The sequence below is a fragment of the Oncorhynchus kisutch genome, linkage group LG13 (assembly GCF_002021735.2).
Source record: "Oncorhynchus kisutch isolate 150728-3 linkage group LG13, Okis_V2, whole genome shotgun sequence".
Taxonomy (NCBI): Eukaryota; Metazoa; Chordata; class Actinopteri; order Salmoniformes; family Salmonidae; genus Oncorhynchus; species Oncorhynchus kisutch.
In genome coordinates this window covers 48,174,312-48,196,497 of record NC_034186.2, presented here as the reverse complement: position 1 = coordinate 48,196,497, position 22,186 = coordinate 48,174,312, and the positions used below count along the sequence as shown (strand labels likewise).

At 43.7% G+C, this 22,186-nt stretch overlaps 1 protein-coding gene across 1 annotated transcript in view; it reads left to right on the top strand.

Annotated features, from left to right (window-relative positions):
- The window catches only part of nr5a2 (nuclear receptor subfamily 5, group A, member 2), a 99,462-nt gene that overhangs the window by 73,654 nt on the left and 3,622 nt on the right, over window positions 1-22,186 (top strand). The window contains exon 8 of the mRNA XM_020498456.2: window positions 21,197-22,186. This exon is cut by the window's right edge and continues 3,622 nt beyond it. Within this exon, the coding sequence (XP_020354045.1) occupies window positions 21,197-21,444 (248 nt within the window). The 3' untranslated portion in view covers window positions 21,445-22,186. The remainder of the gene's footprint in view (window positions 1-21,196) is intronic.

Here is a 22,186-nt window from a genome sequence, read left to right as displayed (position 1 = left end):
TCCCGGCGGTCTTCGAGGTTGACGAGGGGCGAGCAAATTGAGCCTTCATGCCTTATTCTGACACATAAAAGCCTGTCCCCACTGGCTCATCAACAGGCCAATCACACACCCCCCCCACTCGAAAGAACAAGGAAGTGTTGTGACGTGTTGTGATCATTGATGCATCATTGATGCTAATTTTATTTATTTATATTTTATTTCACCTTTGTTTAACAAGGTAGGCTAGTTCTCATTTACAACTGCGACCTGGACAAGATAAAGCATAGCATTGTGAACAGACAACAACACAGAGTTACACATGGAGTAAACAATAAATAAGTCAATAACACAGTAGAGGGAAAAAAATGCATCACTGTCTGGTTGTGTGTGATTGGAGTGGGATTGAATTGGGTATTGGTGTCATTTTGAGGACCAGTATAGTGTTTTAGAAAGTGCTTTCTCGAGTGCTTTCCCAAATGTCTCATTCAACCCCTCACTTCTCCTTTCCTTTCCTTTCCTTTCCCTTCCTCTCCTTCTCTCTTCAACTCCTCTGCCTGCTCCTCTCCAGCCATTTCACTGTAAAGAAGCAAATATAATAGCCAGACAGCCATACACACCCTTAAATCTTTATTGCAGATCGAAATGCATCTCAGTTTGATAATGTCTCAATCGCGATGGCCTATTAATCCCCCTGTACTTACGTATGTGCTGAATGTTTGGCGCTATCTGTTAGCTTAGCTAGACGTTACTACAGAATGCATGGCGCTAGCGAGCCATTAGCTTAGCTAGCCGTTAGCTTAGCTACTCTACGGTGAATTCCTTCAAATAACCTATTAATGTCAAGAGGCACACTGCTCCAGTTTCCCCTGTTTTAGTCTTAGATGTGGAAACTGAGGGAATTATCCCAGTGGGAATTGGAGGAAACAAGGAAGTGTAGAGCTCCAGGGATCAGGGAAATGCATTCAGTAGATAGAAATATAGATAGGGAACATGGTGCTGTGAAAGGAAGGAGAATCTCTGGTAAAACACACACGTCAGTTGAGTATTGATGAGGTCTGAGTAGGACGTGTGGTATTCGCGGTGAAAGACAGTGTGTGTGTGTTTCAATGAGTGGGTATGTGTGTTTCAGTGAGTGGGTGTGTGTTAATGCATATTTGTGTGTGTATGTACGTATGAAATAGAGAAAGAACATCAACAGAAATTCACAAATTTCAACAAAAAATGTCTCAACTGTCTCAACACTTCCATTCAGTGGGTACAAACATAGGGTGTGTGTACAGTATTATACAATGGGTGGGTCTAATTAAAAACACATTCCAGACGGTGTCTGTTCCACATGTTACCACCGTCTAAATCTATGACGATAAAATGCCTATTTACTCTGTTGGATCTGACTGCGCAATCTACTGTCTCATCAGCCAAGCCAAGAAGTTTAAAAACTTGATCTCCACATAAAAAGCATCTAGACATTATCTCACATTTCTTTTAGACAAACATTTAGTTTTCAACAGCGGAGATTTGTATAAACCTTGCTTTCTGTCTCTCCGACATTTGCAACATTGTTTCAATATTCAAATATTCGATATTTATTCAAATATTCGATCTCCAGCTGTCCCATAGTAATGAATGTGTCTGGAGTCGGACGAGACATATCAAACCAAATCAAAGGTTATTTGTCACATGCGCCGAATATAAAACCTTATACAGTGAAATGCTTACTTACAAGCCCTAACCAACAGTACAATTTTTAAGTAAAAAAATTGGTATTAGGTAAACAATAGATTAGTAAAGAAATGTAAAAAAATAAACACAACGCAAATAGTCCGGGGTAGCCAATGTGCGGGGGGCACTGGTTAGTCGGGCTAATTGAGGTAATATGTACTTGAATGGATAGTTAAAGCATTTCTCAGCCAGTTGAAATCATGAATCCACATTTTTTATGGATATATACTAAGAAATGTCAATTGAAAAAATGGTAAAACGAAACAAAGTGCAGCTAGTTTGCAGTCTTTCCAGCTTCAGTTTAAAGTGTTTGTGTTAGCTGTGTTGTTGGCTAGCTCGTCTGTTCAAGTGAGCACATGTTTTATGCCAGGCAAAATCCCACCTCATTAGCTCATTGTTATGGATGTATCCAAATAAATGTCACTGGAAAACAGCTTAAACAAATGCAAATGCAGCTACTTTACTGTTATTCTGGCTTCACTTTTTGACGTGACTGTAAATTAGCCGTAATTGGCTAGCTAGCTAGCAAGGGATAAGTACATTGCCAGCCAGTATGGCAATGGAACATTGAGAGCGAACGACTGGCCAATATATTCTTCAAAAAACAGTTTCTCTGGCATTATCACTTAAATACTCACCCTAGTGACTCAGCAGTAGAAGTATTAACAAACTGGCCCATAGAGTTGACCGGGCGGCCATTGCCCCCCTCTTACTGCCCTGTTTCCAGCATCAGCTCCACACACACACACACACACACACACACACACACACACACACACACACACACACACACACACACACACACACACACACACACACACACACATGCACACACACACACACGCGCACACACACACACATACTACCCCTCCCCTCCCCTCACTCAACCAACCCATCCACAGGTGTGGCATTCCCAGGGCCTACCTCTCCCCACATCAGTGATGGGGTCACTGGGTTCCATGACAGGACTGCCCCACCAGCCTGATTGGAACCTTCCTGAAAGTCAGGTGAGCAGGTTAATGATGAATAAAGGGGAGATTGATGGCAGTGGCTTGGGAGATAGCGGACAGACTGAGATAGGGGGATAATACAGTGATATATCATATCCTACACTCCACAGCACTACTTTCTGGCCTTTGTGTCAATGCGGTGATAGCCTAGTAGTAGTAAAACAATCTCTGTATAGAGAGGTCATGTAAACCCGAACAGGGATTGGACGATCTAGCCAAAGTCCCGCCCCCTGAATGGCTCTTAACGGATTGGCTCATTGTTCACTCACGTGTTTAGTTGGACACACGCCACTGTTACAAGTTAGGTATTGACAGTCATTTTTGTGACTAAAAGATTAATGATTAGGTAGTGAGTATCATATTTGCTTGTGATGCATGAGTTGATTACTAGAGTCATTACTGTTTCTCTCTTGATCTGCCCTGTTCTTCTGTCCTTTATTGTTACATTCATATGATCTGCCCTGTTCATATTGTTTTATTTCACTGTAGAGCCCTCAGTCCCGCACAACATGCCTTAGATAGCAATTTTGTCCCACCCCACACACATGCAGAGACCTAACCTGACTTAACTGGTGCCTCCAGAGACGAAACCTCTCTCATCGTCACTCAACGCATTGGTTTACCTCCACTGTACTCACATCCTACCATACCATTGTCTGTACATTATGCCCTATTCTACCACGCCCAGAAAACTGCTCCTTATTCTCTTTCCCCAACGCACTAGACGACCAGTTCTTATAGCCTTTAGCCGTACCCTTATCCTACTCCTCCTTTGTTCCTCTGGTGATGTAGAGGTTAACCCAGGCCCTGAAGCCCCCAGTTCCACTCCTATTCCCCAGGCGCTATCATTTGTTGACTTCTGTAACCATAAAAGCCTTGGTTTCATGCATGTTGAGAAGCCTCGTCCCTAAGTTTGTTTTATTCACTGCTTCATCACACTCCGCCAACCCTGATCTCCTAGCCGTGTCTGAATCGTGGCTTAGGAAGGCCACCAGAAATGTCCATCTCCAACTATAACATTTTCCGCCAAGATAGAACTGCCAAAGGGTGTGGAGTTGCAATCTACTGCAGAGATAGCCTGCAGAGTTCTGTCATGCTATCCAGGTCTGTGCCTACACAGTTCGAGCTTCTACCTTCCGGAAATAAGTCTCTCACTGTTACCGCTTGTTATCGACCTCCCTCATACCCCAGCTGTGCCCTGGACACCATTTTTATCTTCAAAGTTTGTACTGTTAGATGACCTAAACTGGGATATGCTTAACACCCCGGCCGTCCTACAATCTAAGCTAGATGCCCTCAATCTCACACAAATGATCAAGGAACCTACCAGTTACAACCCTAAATACGTAAACACGAGCACCCTCATAGATATCATCCTGACCAACCAACCCTCTAAATGCACCTCTGCTGTTTTCAACTAGAATCTCAGCAATTACTGCCCCATTTCCTGTGTCCGTAAAGGGTCAAACGACCACCCCTCATCACTTTCAAACGCTCCCTAAAACACTTCAGCGAGCAGGCCTTTCTAATCGACCTGGCCCGGGTATCCTGGAAGGATATTGCCCTCATTCCGTCAGTAGAGGATGCCTGGTTATTCTTTAAAAGTGCTTTCCTCACCATCTTAAATAAGCATGCCCCATTCAAAAAATGTAGAACTAAGAACAGATATAGCCCTTGGTTCATTCCAGATTTGACTGCCCTTGACCAGCACAAAAACATCCTGTGGCGTACTGCATTAGCATCGAATAGCCCCCGCGATGATATGCAACTTTTCAGGGAAGTTAGGAACCAATATACACATGCAGTTAGGAAAGCAAAGGCTAGCTTTTTCAAATAGAAATTTGCATCCTGTAGCACAAACTCCAAAAAGTTCTGGGACACTAAAATCCATGGAGAATAAGAGCACCTCTTTCCCAGCTGCCCACTGCACTGAGGCTAGGTAACACTGTCACGACCGATAAATCTACGGTAAACTATAATTTCAGTAAGTATTTTTCTACGGCTGGCCATGCTTTCCCCCTGGCTACGCCTACCCCGGTCAACAGCTCTGCACCCCCCACAGCAATTTGCCCAAGCCTCCCCATTTCTCCTTCACCCAAATCCAGATAGCTGATGTTCTGAAAGAGCTGCAAAATCTGGCCATACAAATCAGCTGAGCTAGACAATCTGGACCCTTTCTTTCTAAAATGATCCACCGCAATTGTTGCAACCCCTATTACTAGCCTGTTCAACCTCTCTTTCGTATCGTCTGAGATCCCTAAAGATTGGAAAGCTGCCGCGGTCATCCCCCTCTGCAAAGGGGGATACACTCTAGACCCAAACTGTTACAGACCTATATCTATCCTACCCTGCCTTTCTAAAATCTTCGAAAGCTAAGTTAACAAACACATCGCCGACCATTTCGAATCCCACTGTACCTTCTCTGCTATGCAATCTGGTTTCCGAGCTAGTCATGGGTGCACCTCAGCCACACTCAAGGTCCTAAATGATACCATAACCGCCACCGGTAAAAGACAATACTGTGCAGCCGTCTTCATCGACCTGGTCAAGGCTTTCGACTCTGTCAATCACCGCATTCTTATCGGCAGACTCAATAGCCTTGGTTTCTCAAAAGACTGCCTCGCCTGGTTAACCAACTACTTCTCAGATAGAGTTCAGTGAGTCAAATCGGATGGCCTGTTGTCCGGACCTCTGACAGTCTCTATGGGGGTGCCACAGGGTTAAATTCTTGGGCTGACTCTTTTCTCTATATACATCAATGATCAATTCTTGCTGCTGGTGATTCTCTGATCCACCTCTACGCAGATGATACCATTCTCTATACTTCTGGCCCTTCTTTGGACACTGTGTTAACAAGCCTCCAGATGAGCTTCAATGGCATACAACACTCCTTCTGTGGCCTCCAACTGCTCTTAAATGCAAGTAATGCAACCGATCGCTGCCCGCACCCGCCCGCCCGTATAGCGGCAGGTTAGCCTAGTGGTTAGAGCGTTGGACTAGTAACCGGAAGGTTGCAAGTTCAAACCCCCGAGCTGACAAGGTACGAATCTGTCGTTCTGCCCACTGTTCCTAGGCCATCATTGAAAATAAGAATTTGTTCTTAACTGACTTGCCTAGTTAAATAAAGGTAAAATAAAAAATAAAAAAATAAATAAATAGCATCACTACTCTGGAATGTTCTGACAACTACAAATACCTAGGTGTCTGGTTAGACTGTAAACTCTCCGTCCAGACTCACATTAAGCATCTTCAATCCAAAATTAAATCTAGAATTGGCTTCCTATTTCACAACAAAGCATCCTTCACTCATGCTGCCAAACATACCCTTGTAAAACTGACTATCCTACCGATCCTTGACTTCGGCGATGTAATTTACAAAATAGCCTCCAACACTCTACTCGGCAAATTGGATGTAGTCTATCACAGTGCCATCCGTTTTGTCACTAAAGACCCATATACTAATCACCACTGTGACCTGTATGCTCTCGTTGGCTGACCCTCGCTTGATATTTTTCGCCAAACCCACTGGCTCCAGGTCATCTATAAGACTTTGCTAGGTAAAGGCCTGCACTATCTCAGCTCACTGGTCACCATAGCAGCACCCACCCGTAGCATGCGCTCGGCAGGTATATTTCACTGGTCATCCCCAAAGCCAACTCCTCCTTTGGCTGCCTTTTCTTCCAGTTCTCTGCCGCCAATGACTTGAACGAATTGCAAAAATGACTGAAGCTGGAGTCTTATATCTCCCTCACTAACTTTAAGCATCAGCTCTGAGAACAGTTTACCGATCATTGCACTTGTCCACAGCCCATCTGTAAATAGCCCACCCAACTACCTCATCCCCATATTGTTATTTATTTTTTTGCTCCTTTGCACCCCAGTATCTCTCCTTGCACATTCATCTTCTGCACATCTATCACTCCGGTGTTAATTGCTAAATTGTAATTATTTCGCCACAATGGTCCATTTATTGCCTTACCTCCCTAATCTTACTACATTTGCACACACTGTATATAGATTTTTTATTGTGTTATTGACTGTACATTTGTTTATCCCATGTGTAACTCTGTGATGTTTTTGTCACACTGCTTTGCTTTATCTTGGTCAGGTTCTCAACTAAAGCCTACATGGTTAAATAAAGGTGATTTTTAAAAAAATGTTATAATAATTATATATATATATATATATATATATATATATATATAACTACAGCAGAAATGTACCCCCCCCATTCTGAATTAATCCAGGCAGAGCTGATCCAATGTAATTAAAAGGCATTGTAGCATATTGAGAGGCTGTACAGTGTGTGTGTGTGTGTGTGTGTGTGTGTGTGTGTGTGTGTGTGTGTGTGTGTGTGTGTGTGTGTGTGTGTGTGTGTGTGCGTGCGTGCGTGCGTGCGTGCGTGCATGCGTGTGTAGTGTAGTGTTGGGTCGTCGGGCTCCAGCGTAGATCGCAAGTCAAACGAAACAATATATTCCACGGGACCTCAGGGTTTCCATCTGAGTGCTGTGCACGGCGCTGGAGCACACTGAGCCTGTTTCATGTGAAAAAAGTTGATAATTAGTCCCTTAGTGACTCAATGGAGGGATTGAGGAGAGGAGGAGTAGAGTAGGAGGAGATACTTACGGTGGTACTTACGGTGGCTCCAACCTGACATTTGGGCTAGTGTTAATCAGAATGACTCAACCATACAATTCCATCACCCTACTCCCTTTATCGCCATAGCATCATCAAACCCTCTTTTTCGCTGCCGATAAATTACTATTGAAAATGGGGATAATTCCTTTTGCGGCAAACCTGTGTTTTTGTTTGCAGGGGAAAAGAGATCAAGCTATTGTCATCGAACATCAGTGTGCTTTTTGAGCCCCTTTCATTATTTTTTTCAAAAGGAGCCTGATAATAATTAGCAATTAAAATGTTGCTTTTTTTTGCTTCAACTTTCTCTAATTAGCATGACAGAGACATTGGGCTGTTCGTCTCTGTAGTTTTGGGTCTCACACACACATACACACACACACACTCCACAAACACAAACACGCACGCACACACCGAGAAATGTCTTACCATGAAACCATGGCAACATATCATGTGTCTTGTTTTGCCAGTGATCGCAGCTAACCCTGTCATTGTCTCCTCTAAATCAATGGAATCACATTTTTATCAATGGACAGAAGAAAATGTCATCGATAAACAGACAATGACACATCATATTGTCAATATAGATTGTACATTTTCTACATATATTCAAAATAGTCAGTATTGCTATTGTCAGTATTGCTATGTCCTCATCAAGGAAACATGTGTTGTGTTTATTAGGCACCAAATGGAAGAGAATAGATTGAAAGATCTGAACTTGTCCAATAACAACCCCTTGTTCTCTCTCAAATACTTGTTTTGATGTATCACATATGGGGGATTCACCAGTATCACCAATACTCTCAGAAGGACCTATTGGTCAGACAGACCGGTAGAGCGACGAATGAGGTGAGCCCCTCACCTCCTAATAAGGAGCCACTCTCTCACCCTCTGGTCATTCTCACTTCTCTTCCTCATAAAGAACATTACTCTCCAGCTCTCCCGACGACTGGATCCCTGGATTCCTGTTTTCCTGCTTATCTGCTCACAAGTGAACCGTGCGCTGCCGAGCGTAGGTCTTCAGACCATGTCGAGAGGTTGACCGAAAGGTTTTTGCTTTATGTAGAAATATATTTTCTACTTCTCAGTCTCCAGTTGCACAAAAAAAGTATGTGAACCGTTTGGAATTACCTGGATTTCTGCATGAATTGGTCATAAAATTTGATCTGATCTTCATCTAAGTCACAACAATAGACAAACACAGTCTGCTTAAACTAATAACACACAAACAATTATTTGTTTTCACAGCTTTATTGAACAGACTGTGTAATTATTCACAGTGTAGTGTGCGCAAAGTATGTGAACCCTTGGATTTAATTGATGGTTCACCCTCCTTTGGTAGCAATAACCTCAACTAAACGTTTTCTGTAGTTGCAGATCAGACCTGCACAACGGTCAGGAGGCATTTTAGACCATTCCTCTTTACAGTTCAGCAATATTCTTGGGATGTCTGGTGTGAACTGCTCTCTTGAGGTCATGCCACAGCATCTCAATCAGATTGAGGTCAGGACTGACTGGGCCACTCCAGAAGGCGTATTTCATTCTGTTGTTGATTTACTTCTGTGTTTTGGGTCGTGTTTTGGGTCGCACACCCAACTTCTGTTGAGCTTCAATTGGCGGACAGGTAGCCTTACATTCTCCTGCAAAATGTCTTGATAAACTTGGGAATTCATTTTTCCATCATTGATAGCAAGCTGTCCAGGCCCAGAGGCAGTAAAGCAGCCTCAAACCATTATGCTCCCTCCATACTTTACAGTTGGGATGAGATTTTGATGTTGGTGTGCTGTGCCTTTTTTTCTCCACACATAGTGTTGTGTGTTCCATCCAAACAACTCAACATTAGTTTAATCTGTTTTTTTTTGACAGCAGTGGCTTCTTTCGTGGTGTCCTCCCATGAACACCATTCTTGTTTAGTGTTTTTTACGTATCGTAGACTCATCAAAAGAGATGTTAGCGTGTTCCAGAGATTTCTGTAAGTCTTTAGCTGACACTCTGGGATTCTTCTTAACCTCATTGAGCATTCTGCACTGTGCAGTCATCTTTGCAGGATGGCCACTCCTAGGGAGAGTAGCAACAGTGCTGAACTTTCTCCATTTATAGACAATTTGTCTTTCCGTGGACTGATGAACACCAAAGCTTTTAGAGATACTTTTGTAACGCTTTTCAGTTTTATGCAAGTCAACAATTCTTAATCATAGGTCTTCTGAGATCTCATTTGTTCGAGGCAGGTTCACATCAGGCAATGCTTCTTGTGAATAGCAAACTCAAATGTTGTGAGTGTTTTTTATAGGGCAGGGCAGCTCTAACCAACATCTCCAATCTCATCTCATTGATTGGACTCCAGGTTAGCTGGTATCGTGGGGAGCACGATATCCATCTTTTGATTGCTAGCTATTGAGACTCTGAAAAAATTTATACTCCAGCTGCTCTCTCTTCATCTGACTACGTGTTTTCTCATAGACCAAAAGCATCTGGTTATTGCGGTGGTGGCACAGGACTACTCATTGCTCTTAAGTGGAGATTCTTTATTTTCTCCCTCACTCATCTGCCCATCTCCTCATTTGAATTCCATGCGGTCACTGTCACTTGTCCACTCAAGTTTAAAATTGTCATCATCACCCACCATGTGCCCTTGGAGTGATCCTCAACGAGCTTGACACCTTGACAAGCAAATTTCCTGGGGGTGGCTTACCGTTCATCGTACTGGGTGACTTCAACCTCCCGACGTCTGCCTTTGATTAATTTCTTTCCACCTCTTTGTCTCTTTTTGACTTCACCCTTTCCCAAGTCCCCGCCCACTCACAAGGCAGGCAATACGCTTGACCTGATCTTTAATAGAGGCTGTTCGCCTACTAATCGCACTGCAACCCCCGTCCAGGTGTCTGATCACTACTTTATTTCCTTGTCTGTCTCCCTCTTTTCCAACCCTGTTCACTCAGCCCCTTCCCAGATAATAATGCGCCATCGCAATCTTTGCTCTCTCTCTCCCACTACGCTCTCCTCTTCTATCCTATCATCTCTCCCTTCTGCTAAATCCTTCTAACTCAAGGAAACTTTTCCACCTTCTCCTCCCTCTCTGCGTACGGCGTTGTCAACCACTTTGAAAAGAAGGTTGACAACATCCACTCCTCATTCACTCAGCCTATTGAGTCCACTGATCCCACTCACACAGAACTACCCTACACCTTGACCTCTTTTTCCGTCTCCCTCCAGATAAAATCCTACGACTAGTGAGGTCTGGCCGCCCAGCTTCTCCTGAACATCTCTGGAGACCTCCCATTCCTCACACCCCTCCTCAAGAAACCAACACTCGACCCCTCTGACGTCAAAAACTACAGGACTTTTCTTTCCAAAACACTTGAGCATGCTGTCTCTGACCAACTTTCTCGCTATCTCTCCCAGAACAATCAGTCAGGCTTCAAGACGGGTCACTCATCCGATACTGCTCTCCTCTCCACACTCCCAAAGCTTATTCTCTCTCTGTTGTCATTCTCCTAGACCTATCCCCCACCTTTGACACCGTGAACCATCAGATCCTCCTCTCCAACCTCTCAGGGCTGAGCGTCTCAGGCTCTGCACACTCTTGGATTGCATCCTACCTGGCAGGCTGCTCCTACCATGTGATGTGGAGAGGATCTGTGTCTGCAACACGTACTCTCACTACTGGTGTCCCCCGTGGCTCGGTTCCAGGACTTTTCCTCTTCTGTCAATTTACTCGGCTCTGTCATATCCTCACATGGTCTGTCCTATCATTGCTATGCAGATGGCACTCAACAACTTTTCTCCTTTCCCCCTTCTGACAGCCAGGTGGTGACATGCATCTCTGCGTGCCTGGCAGATATCTCAGCTTGGATGTCGGCCCACCACCTCAAGCTCAATCTCGACAAGACGAAGCTGCTCTTCCTCCCAGGGAAGGCCTGCCCTCTCCAAGACCTCTCCATCAAGTTTGACAACTCCACAGTGTCCCCCTTCCAGAGTGCAAAGAACCATGGCATGACCCTGGACAACACCCTGTCGTTTTCTGCAAACATCAAAGCAGTGACTTGCCCTGCAGGTTCATGCTCTACAGCATCCGTAGAGTATGACCTTACCTCACACAGGAAGTGGCGCAGGTCCTAATCCAGGCACTTGTCATCTCCTGTCTGGACTACTACAACTCGCTGTTGGGTGGGCTCTCAGTTTGTGCCATCAAACCCCTGCAGCTTATCCATAACGCTGCACCCTGCCTGGTGTTCAACCTTCCCAAGTTCTCCCAGGTCACCCCGCACCTATGCATGCTCCACTGGCTTCCAGTCAAAGCTCGCCTCCACTACAAGACCATGGTACTTGCCTACGGATCAGCAAGAGGAACTGCCCCTCCCTACCTTCAAGCTAGGTTCAAACCTACACCCCAACCTGAGTACTTCGTTCTACCACCTTTGGTCCCTTGGCCCTCCCACCCATATGGGAGGGTAGCTCCTGCTCAGTCCAGTCAAAGCTCCTCTCTGTCCTGGCACCACAATGGTGGAACCAGCTTCCCCCTGAAGCTAGGACAAAGAGTCCCTGCCCATCTTCCCGAAAACCTACCTCTTGAAAGAGTATTTTAAATAATCCCACAACACCCCAACCTCACACCCACTCCTTACCCCTTGCCTTTCGGGAATTAACACTCACACTTGAATTTTTTCTCCCCTACTAGCACTGACTTTGCTTGTAGCTACTTTATTGAGGAAAATGTACTTACCATGACTGATATGTGGTTGTCCCACCTAGCTATCTTAAGTTGAATGCACTAACTGTAAGTCGATCTGGAAAAGAGAGTTAAATGAGACAAATGAACAAAAACATTTTAAAGAAAAAGTGAACCTCCTTGGTGCCCCAGTGCCACCCAAGGAGTTGTTCGGGCCCACTGTCCCTGCCATGTGGCAGAGGTGTAACATACTCAACATAGAAATAAAGGTTAAATAAAACATTTAAAAATTAAAAAGAAAGCAAAAGTCATTACTTCCTGCCTCTCGCCCCAGTCTCACAGCTGGGAGGGGGCAACAGCTGAACTGATTTCCTCAGCAATGCAGCAGTCTGGCAAGACTCAGGCTAGGCCCCTGAACCAGGCCATTTCACACTTGAAATTAGACGTTTGGAGCAGCTTTGAAATTTGATGTTTGGAGAACGTGGATGAATGTCTAATTCTGCAGTGAGACTGTGAGATCCTGTTGCATGACAGGAATAATATTGTTGTACCTAATAAGGATTTGTCATAAATAATGCGATGCAATAATGTTATTATCTTTTAACAAATGTCTTTCTCAATATGGTAGTGTTAGCTGGTAGGGCATTGAACAAGAACTATCAACTTGAAAATGCAAACTGAAGTTTTGTATTTAAATTTGGTCATTGATTATGTTCACATAAATATAATATTGTTAATGAATGATTAATTTTTTTAGCGGGAATGAAGGCTCCGAATCTGCAGTATAAAGAATAAAATATAGCTCTGGTAGTATGGGTCATATTTGAACAGTTTGGGCTAGAGCAGGGGTCTCCGACAATACTTTTTTTCTCGCAAGTTACTCATATACAGCCTGCATATTCTGTTATTGTGTAGGGCAAAGTTGATGAATAGAAACAAAGACCACACATTTTGAACAAAAATCATTCTACCTTGAGAATCTTGCCTTTTTAAAGGGTTTTACATTTATACAAATCTGTAGCCTGCATGAAGGACTAGGCTACTAAATTGTTGTTCTGTTTACTAGTGGCCTTTTGAACAACAACCACAGTGAGTATCCTACATACTACAGAAAAGTATGAGGAATAACAAGTGTGCTCTAAGCAAACACATTAACTGACCATTCTGCATTTCCTCTGCCAAACTTGTTTTTGGCGCTGTTGTTTGAAGCGCTGTCACCATGAAATACATTTTTTTTTTAAATATGTACTTGTCTCAGCAGCATACATATTTGATGCAACAAGAGTAGAAATGGCTTATTTGATCAGTATTACTTACCAAGCCAAGCAGACCGTTTTTATCGAAACACATATATCCTGTGCTTTCTCATTTTGTGCATTGGCACATACAGACACAGCTTGGCTACATTGTAACCGCAAATCGGCCATGGTGCGCTGCTACCCTCACATATGGGGCTCAACAAGGTCTGTTACTTTTATGTATTTAAATCACAATTTTAACATTGTGATTTAACCGATTTAAATGGGGAAAATGGATGCCATCAAATAAAATAAAATAAAATGTATTTATATAGCCCTTCGTACATCAGCTGATATCTCAAAGTGCTGTACAGAAACCCAGCCTAAAACCCCAAACAGCAAGCAATGCAGGTGTAGAAGCACGGTGGCTAGGAAAAACTCCCTAGAAAGGCCAAAACCTAGGAAGAAACCTAGAGAGGAACCAGGCTATGTGGGGTGGCCAGTCCTCTTCTGGCTGTGCCGGGTGGAGATTATAACAGAACATGGCCAAGATGTTCAAATGTTCATAAATTACCAGCATGGTCGAATAATAATAAGGCAGAACAGTTGAAACTGGAGCAGCAGCATGCCATAAATGCTGAATGGTGTTAAATGCTAAATATTTCACCAGTGGAGGATCCTCAGAGGAGGAAGGAGAGGACCATCCTCCATAGTGAAAGAGATTTTTAGAAAAAACTATACCAAATCTATTCACACATCACCAAATAATTGATTAAAACATACTGTTTTGCAGTAAAGGTCTACAGTAGCTTCAACAGCACTCTGTATATGGTGACAATGATGTAGTCTGTGTGTAGCGGTTATGATATGGTTTGGCTTGGAAAGTTTATTTTGCCTGGTCACTTACAGCTGATGTGTTGTGCATTGAAGTCCACAAGCTAAGGGAAAAGGTGAGAGGAGGAGAGCACACATAGATGCGAGAAGGAAAACGTGGCTGCTATGAAAGTTAACTGTGTTTATGTGTGATCAGGGATATATTAATCTGCCGATTCTGTTGAAAAACATTTATTAACATTTATTAAACAGAAGTAAAACAAACTAAATGGGTATAAACATACCTGAATTTGTCCAATAGAAACTTTTGTTTGCAACTGTTGGACTAATGATTACACCCTAGATCAGCTAGATGCAGGCAAGAGTGTGCAAGGTAACATTGAATGTGTCACTGTCTGTCCATGTGTCACTGTCTATCACCTGAAATTTGTATCTCGACCTGTGTGCACATTGTAAACTTTCATTCATAGGCTGGGATGTAGCAACATGATGGGCATAGGGAAAATTTGAGTATCGTGTAGTGGCCTGAAACTTTCAATGTTCAACTTTGAACTGAGTGTAGTAGAAAAGGCCAAGCTCATGAAAAAATAAAATTGTCCTCCCTCATCTTAAACGGCACGGACCGCCACTGTATTTAACATATTTTAATTATGTAATATTAAGGCCTACGGATTATTTCGAACTATCTACTTGTTAGCTACTAGTATCTGGATAATATGTGTGAAATGTTTGAAAATGTATGTGATATCAACTGAGAGGTATATTTTCTGGATGACCTAAATATTGACTGGCTTTCATCAAGCTGTTCACTCAAGAAAAAGCTTAAAACTGAACCAGTGCCTGCAACCTGGTTCAGGTTCTCAGTCCACCTACCAGGGTATATTCCTACAGCACAGGAATGAAATCATCCACATGTATTGATCACATCTTTACTAATGCTCTAAAGCAGTATCCAAATCCATTGGATGTTGTGATCAAAATATAGTAGCCATATCTAGGAAAACCAAAGTTTCAAAGGCTGGGGCTAATTGTAGTGTATAAGAGATCATATAATACGTTTTGTAGGGATTCCTATGTTGAAGATGTAAAGAATATTTGCTGGTCTGTGGTATGTCATGAGGACTAACCAGACGCTGCACTTGACACATTTATGAAATGCTTATTCCAGTTACTAATAAGCATGGCTGTAAAAACTAAGGCAGCAGCTAATGGGGCTCCATAATAAATACAAAAACTCAGAGTCAGAGTCTGCGCTACAGCAAAGCCTAATCAGAATGTGTGCATCATGGTTCTTACAGGAAAAGTGAAATGATGATATAATGAATTTGCCCATGGTGCACGCAGCTCAAATGATATGTAACAACACCATTGGACCAACACATCGGACATGAAACAATGATACAAATGCAACAGCACAACTAAATAGATTTAAAAAATACATTGTAAACACCAGTGGTCCAACTAGTGCTTTCTAACTGCACTGAACCAACTGCTCTGTTTGTTCCATTTCTCAGGCACCTATGCCAAATGATTAGGATTACTGCTTGGCAGTTGTTTCCTTCTTCCTCCGGCTATATTGCCTGACTTCCCGAGAGAGCTCACTTCCCGCATCTATGCGGACTGACTTGCTGCATCCTGGTAGAAGCTACGACCCTGTGAGAGCCATGGGGGTTGGAGAGCTGACACACCCATGAAAATAGGGTGATGCCGTATTATTTTCCTCCTATGTTGGCTACCCTCTCTTTTCCGTCTGCACAGAGCAAGTGAATAGGGCCTGGAACTCTTGGAAGAGCTTATGCACGCTCTCTGTGTTACAGTTGTTGTGTTTTTCTTGGTAAGCGGTATGACTAAATAGATTGTTCTTGCCTACACTCTGTTTTCCATGGTCTTATGCTCCTTGCGAAGCTTTTTTGACAGGGAGAACGTTTCGTCATTGTTAAAGTCCTGTAGGCGCTTTTTTGGCCTGCCAAGGCCCCTACAGTAGTACAGTTTATTCATGTAATGTTGTTCCTAGGAGGGCACATCGCTTACACCCAGTCTCTAAGTCTTAGCTTGTCCTGGGACATGTTTATTGTGTTCAAGATACTTTCACAGCAGCTACTAGCCACTGATAAGCGTGGAGGTGTAATATTTCTCCATATTTTTCTTTGCTACTGCCCTTGGCATCCTTAAGCGAGTGTGTGGACTGTGCTCTACCAGCCACTGTTCACGCCCGCAGTCTGCCCAGGGTTTTTCCAGATAAATGTACCTTAACCCATCCTTGTGCCCAGGTCAACTTTTTCTCATTGTTGCACTTTGGAGCAGTACCTAGGTACCTATGTCATCTACAAAATTGCTTCCAACACTCTACTCAGCAAACTGGATGCAGTTTATCACAGTGCCATCCGTTTTGTCACTAAAGCACCTTATACCACCCACCACTGCGACTTGTATGCTCTAGTCGGCTGGCCCTCGCTACATATTCGTCGCCAGACCCACTGGCTCCAGGTCATCTACAAGTCCATGCTAGGTAAAGCTCCGCCTTATCTCAGTTCACTGGTCACGATGGCAACCCCCATCCGTAGCACGCGCTCCAGCAGGTGCATCTCACTGATCATCCCTAAAGCCAACACCTCATTTGGCCGCCTTTCGTTCCAGTTCTCTGCTGCCTGTGACTGGAACGAATTGCAAAAATCGCTGAAGTTGGAGACTTTTATCTCCCTCACCAACTTCAAACATGTGCTATCTGAGCAGCTAACCGATCGCTGCAGCTGTACATAGTCTATCGGTAAATAGCCCACCCATTTTTACCTACCTCATCCCCATACTGTTTTTATTTATTTACTTTTCTGCTCTTTTGCACACCAATATTTCTACCTGTACTTGACCATCTGATCATTTATCACTCCAGTGTTAATCTGCAAAATTGTGATTATTCGCCTACCTCCTCATGCCTTTTGCACACAATGTATATAGACTCCCCTTTTTCTTTCTACTGTGTTATTGACTTGTTAATTGTTTACTCCATGTGTAACTCTGTGTTGTCTGTTCACACTGCTATGCATTATCTTGGCCAGGTCGCAGTTGCAAATGAGAACTTGTTCTCAACTAGCCTACCTGGTTAAATAAAAGTGAAATAAAAAAATAAAAAGAGCCTATGGCTTTTCGTCTGTGTCTTTCCCCAGAAGTGCGTACCCGTCATTGTACATGGGTTGCGCATCTACTTGGATTGAACGAGAGGTCATGTAAGGGTGTTATGCGCTTCACTCATTAGGCAACTACCCTCGAAAGGGGGGTAGTGGGCTCTTCTCCGACGATATCCTACCAGATTATGGGGACTTTTATATTGATTTATGATGGCAATTATGACAGTCTTCAGAGGGTCCTGAAAGGGCCTTTATCTACAGAGGCGTTTACCATTGGGCTCTGGTTTTGGGATATACACTATATATGCAAAGTATGTGGATTCGGCTATTTCAGCCACACCCGTTTCTGACAGATTTATAAAACTGAGCACACAGCCATGCAATCTCCATAGACAAACATTGGCAGTAGAATGGCCTTACTGAAGAGCTCAGTGACTTTCAACGTGGCATCTTCATAGGATGCCACCTTTCAAACAAGTCAGTTCGTCAAATTTCTGCCCTGCTAGAGCTGCCCCAGTCAACTGTAAGTGCTGTTATTGTGAAGTAGAAACGTGTAGGAGTAACAACGGCTCAGCAGCAAAGTGGTAGGCCACACAAGCTCACAAAACAGGATAGCTGAGTGCTGAAGCATGTAGTGCGTAAAAATCGTCTGTCCTCAGTTGCAACACTCACTACCGAGTTCCAAACTGCTTCTGGAAGCAATGTCAGCACAACAACTAGTCGTCGGGAGCTTCATGAAATGGGTTTCCATCTCCGAGCAGCTGCACAGAAGGCATAAGATCACCATGCGCAATGCCAAGCTTCGGCTGGAGTGGTGTAAAGCTCGCTGCCATTGGACTCTGGAGCAGTGGAAACGCGTTCTCTGGAGTGATGAATCTCTCTTTACCATCTGGCAGTCTGACGTACGAATCTGCGTTTGGCAGATGCCAGGAGCACGCTACCTGCCCCAATGCATAGTACCAACTGTAAAGTTTGGTGGAGGAGAAATAATGGTCTGGGACTGTTTTCCATGGTTCAGGCTCGGGCCCTTAGTTCCAGTGAAGGGAAATCTTAACGCTACAGCATACAATTCTGTGCTTCCGACTTTGTGGCAACAGTTTGGAGAAGGCCCTTTCCTGTTTTAGCATAATATTGCCCCTGTGCACAAAGAAAGATCCATACAGAAATGGTTTGTCGAGATTGGTGTGGAAGAACTAGCCTGGCCTGTACAGAGCCCTGATCTCAAGCCCGTTGAACACCTTTGGGATTAATTGGAACGCCGAATGTGAGCCAGGCCTAGTTTTCCCAACATCAGAGCCCTACCTCACTAATGCTCTTGTGGCTAAATGGAAGCAAGCCCCTGCAGCAATGTTCCAACATCTAGTGGAAAGCCTTCCCAGAAGAGTGGAGGCTGTTATAGCAGCAAAGGGGGACCAACTCTATATTATTGGCCATGAATTCTGGAATGAGATGTTCGACGAGACAGAACTAGACAATAATTTGTGCCAGGTGTGATATCCCTCCTGAATAGCTCGGGCTAATGTTCCTATCGACCCAGTAAGGCCAGCAGGCTAGTCTTTTTTTATTGGTATGTAACTGTTATGAAAATTGTATTGTTCATTTGTTTTGTATTTAAATGCCACTTTAAAAGTGTACATGAGACTGCAACAAAATTGGAGGGTTGGAGTGAGGGTTGGAGTGTGGCTCCTTATAAGGAGATGAGGCGTCTCTCCTTATTCACCACTGTACCTGTCTGTCTCCAACAGACACTTTTGATAGGTCCTTCCGAGAGTGTTGGTGATCCAGGCGATCCCCATATGTGATACATCTCACTCATATTATCAGAGAACTGGGGTTGTAAAAGTAACCTTAGGTTTTAGTTTCCTGTTGACAAATGATTTGCTAAGGTGTGTCCTAATGAACATGACATGTGTCAGACTCGGGAGTGATGTATGTCCTCACATTAACACCATAAGTCACAGCCCTCTTTTATATTGACCGAGTCAATTGGTTGGAGCTCATTTGGGAGATGTTGATGAGGCTGATGTGAGGTCAGACAGACACACCACAGAGTGGCAGCAGGCAGGAAAAAGCAAATATCTGTTTGGAGGGTCATTTGTCACTGGCAGAGCCTCTCCTCCCCCTCATCTCTCTTCCTGCCCTTCTCTTGGCCTTATTTAGCCTCTACGTGTCACACTGGGGTCAGGGTGAACACACACTCTCACACACACACACACACAAACACAGGTACACACACACAGGCACACACACACACGCACGCACGCACGCACGCACGCACGCACGCACACACACACACACACACACACACACACACACACACACACACACACACACACACACACACACACACATTGTAGTAAAGCAGGGCAGAGCATCATAGAATGAGTGAGGTGCCTTGAATGACTTCTCATTCTTTAGACCTCATTAGGCGCTGATGTATCTCCTTCTCCTCTCTCTCTCTCTCCGCTTCACAGCCCGAATGTGTCTTGGTGGTGCGTGCGTGTGTCTCAGTGTTCACAGCAATGGAGCCTGTGTGTGTCGGTAGCGAGGAGGCTGATCATTTCAGGTTCTTAGAGTTGGCTAGGCGGGTGGAAGGTCTGTTCTAAGTGTGTGTGTCAGCCAGACATGGGGACACCCGTCACATTCCACAAGCACAGGGGCTCCCAGAGCCCACTCAACCTGGGGTCAAAGATGAATAAAAGATCCCACACAGATAGCCACTGCGCACACACATAAACAACCATGCACACACCTCTCTCTGTATTTTATTAAATATAGCCCTGTGACACCTATTCATTAGGTGTGCATACATTACTATGTAGTGTACTGACATTCATTTAGCCAGGTGGCCATACTGTATTTATTTCTGATCCATCACAGAATCCAAGCTCTATAGCCCACATGGAAAAGCCGCTACTGTACGAAACAGTACATATATAAAACTTTAATAGTAAAACGTTTATATTATTTCAATATTTTCAAATGCCAGCACGAAAATGTGTCACTGGACATAAGCTTTCTTTACAGTTTGATTTCAATTCAAAATGTAGCCATGTCCACACAAAAGTGTAAAGTACACGCCAGTAAAGTAGTCTAGATGCTTAATTTTAAATGGGGAAGGACTCATTTTAAAGAGTCTTCCATCGCTGTAATGCTGCCCTACATAATTCATATACTCCTGGGGAGAATTTCTCAGAGGATTTTTATTCTCTTGAGAGAATCCGGAGCAAAGAAATATAGAAGGGGGAGAATTTGGCATCTTTTTAATCTGTCTTGGATAAAGCATCTAGAGTACCACGTTACCCACTTGTTTCAGGCTCTAGATCAGAGCATCTGCTAAGTTTTGAAAATGTAAATCTAATATATGTTATGTGAACTAAATGTAAATATGTATCGTCCATTTATACTGAACAAAAATATGAATGCAACATGTAACAAAAAAAGACGTTCTGCTGAGTTACAGATCATGAATAGAAATAAATTCATTAGGCCCTGATCTATGGATTTCACATGACTGGGCAGGGGCGCAGTCATGGGTGGGCCTGTGAGGGCATAGGCCCACCCACTTGGGAGCCAGACCCATCCAATCAGAATTAGTTTTTTTTCCGACAAAAGGGCTTTTTTACAGACATAAATACTCCTCAGCACCTGGGATATTTTATTTCAGCTCATGAAACATGGGACCAACACTTAACATGTTGCATTTATATATTTTTGTTCAGTTTAGTTCCTTGGTTGCTTTCCATGACATTCCATTGTTGGAATGTTAGCCTCTTCAATCATGTCATTAAGAGAAGGTGTACATATGGTGTACTTTTCAGGGCCTAAAATTAGTGTACAGGTATCCTCAACACATGATATATGAAGGTTTTTATACCCAGCATCTGAGAAATGTTCAATATACGCAAACTGATGTGTTATTGACCATTTCGGTTTCCTTCAAATGCTAACCACCATTTCCTGTTCCCCCCTCTCTCTTTCCAGACGTGAAGAACCTGGAGAACTTCCACCTGGTGGAAAGCGTCCAGGAGCAGGTGAACGCTGCACTGCTGGACTATGTCATGTGCAACTACCCGCAGCAGACAGACAAGTTTGGCCAGCTGCTCCTGCGGCTGCCTGAGATCCGAGCCATCAGCCTCCAGGCCGAGGAGTACCTGTACTACAAGCACCTGAATGGAGACGTGCCCTGCAACAACCTGCTCATCGAGATGCTACATGCCAAGAGAGCCTGATGAGACTGCAGGCGGGACGCTGGACCCTGAACTAGTTTTTGCAGTTTTGTTTGTTAAGACTCCAGCCCTTACCCGACTCAGAACAAACTCTGCCCATGAGCTAGACTTTGTGATTCTGGGGCGGGAAGCATCAGTCCTTTTCCTTCATCGTAATGATCAACCATCCTGGCACACAAACAGGAAAAAACACACACACACACACACACACACACACACACACACACACACACACACACACACACACACACACACACACACACACACACACACACACACACACACACACACACACACACACACACACACACAAACAAACACATATGCAAAAGCACACACGTTCAAATTCATACAATACGCATATTACATATACACACACACATCCCTTTACTCTAAGACAAGTGTGTCTGGGGCCCTGGGTAAAGCTGTGAGAGACGGTGAGAAACAGCAACATTTGTAAACTGTACATTGGACTCTGTACATGGGAGATCATTTTTTTCTGCTTTTAATAAAAACACAAACCATCAAGGTGATACAAGGACTAGCAGACTGTAACTAAAGTAACAAACAAGCAAACCATTAGTATTCTGCACCTCCCATACTGTTGAAGGGTTTTGAGCAATGAAGAGTGCCAGCCACCCTATGATATCTGTGGTGAGGGTTTCAGAAGAGAGAGGTGACTTTGGCCAAAGGCGTGTGGGTGGTTCGCTCTCTTTAGACTGGCCCATGCTTTTCAGTGTTGGTA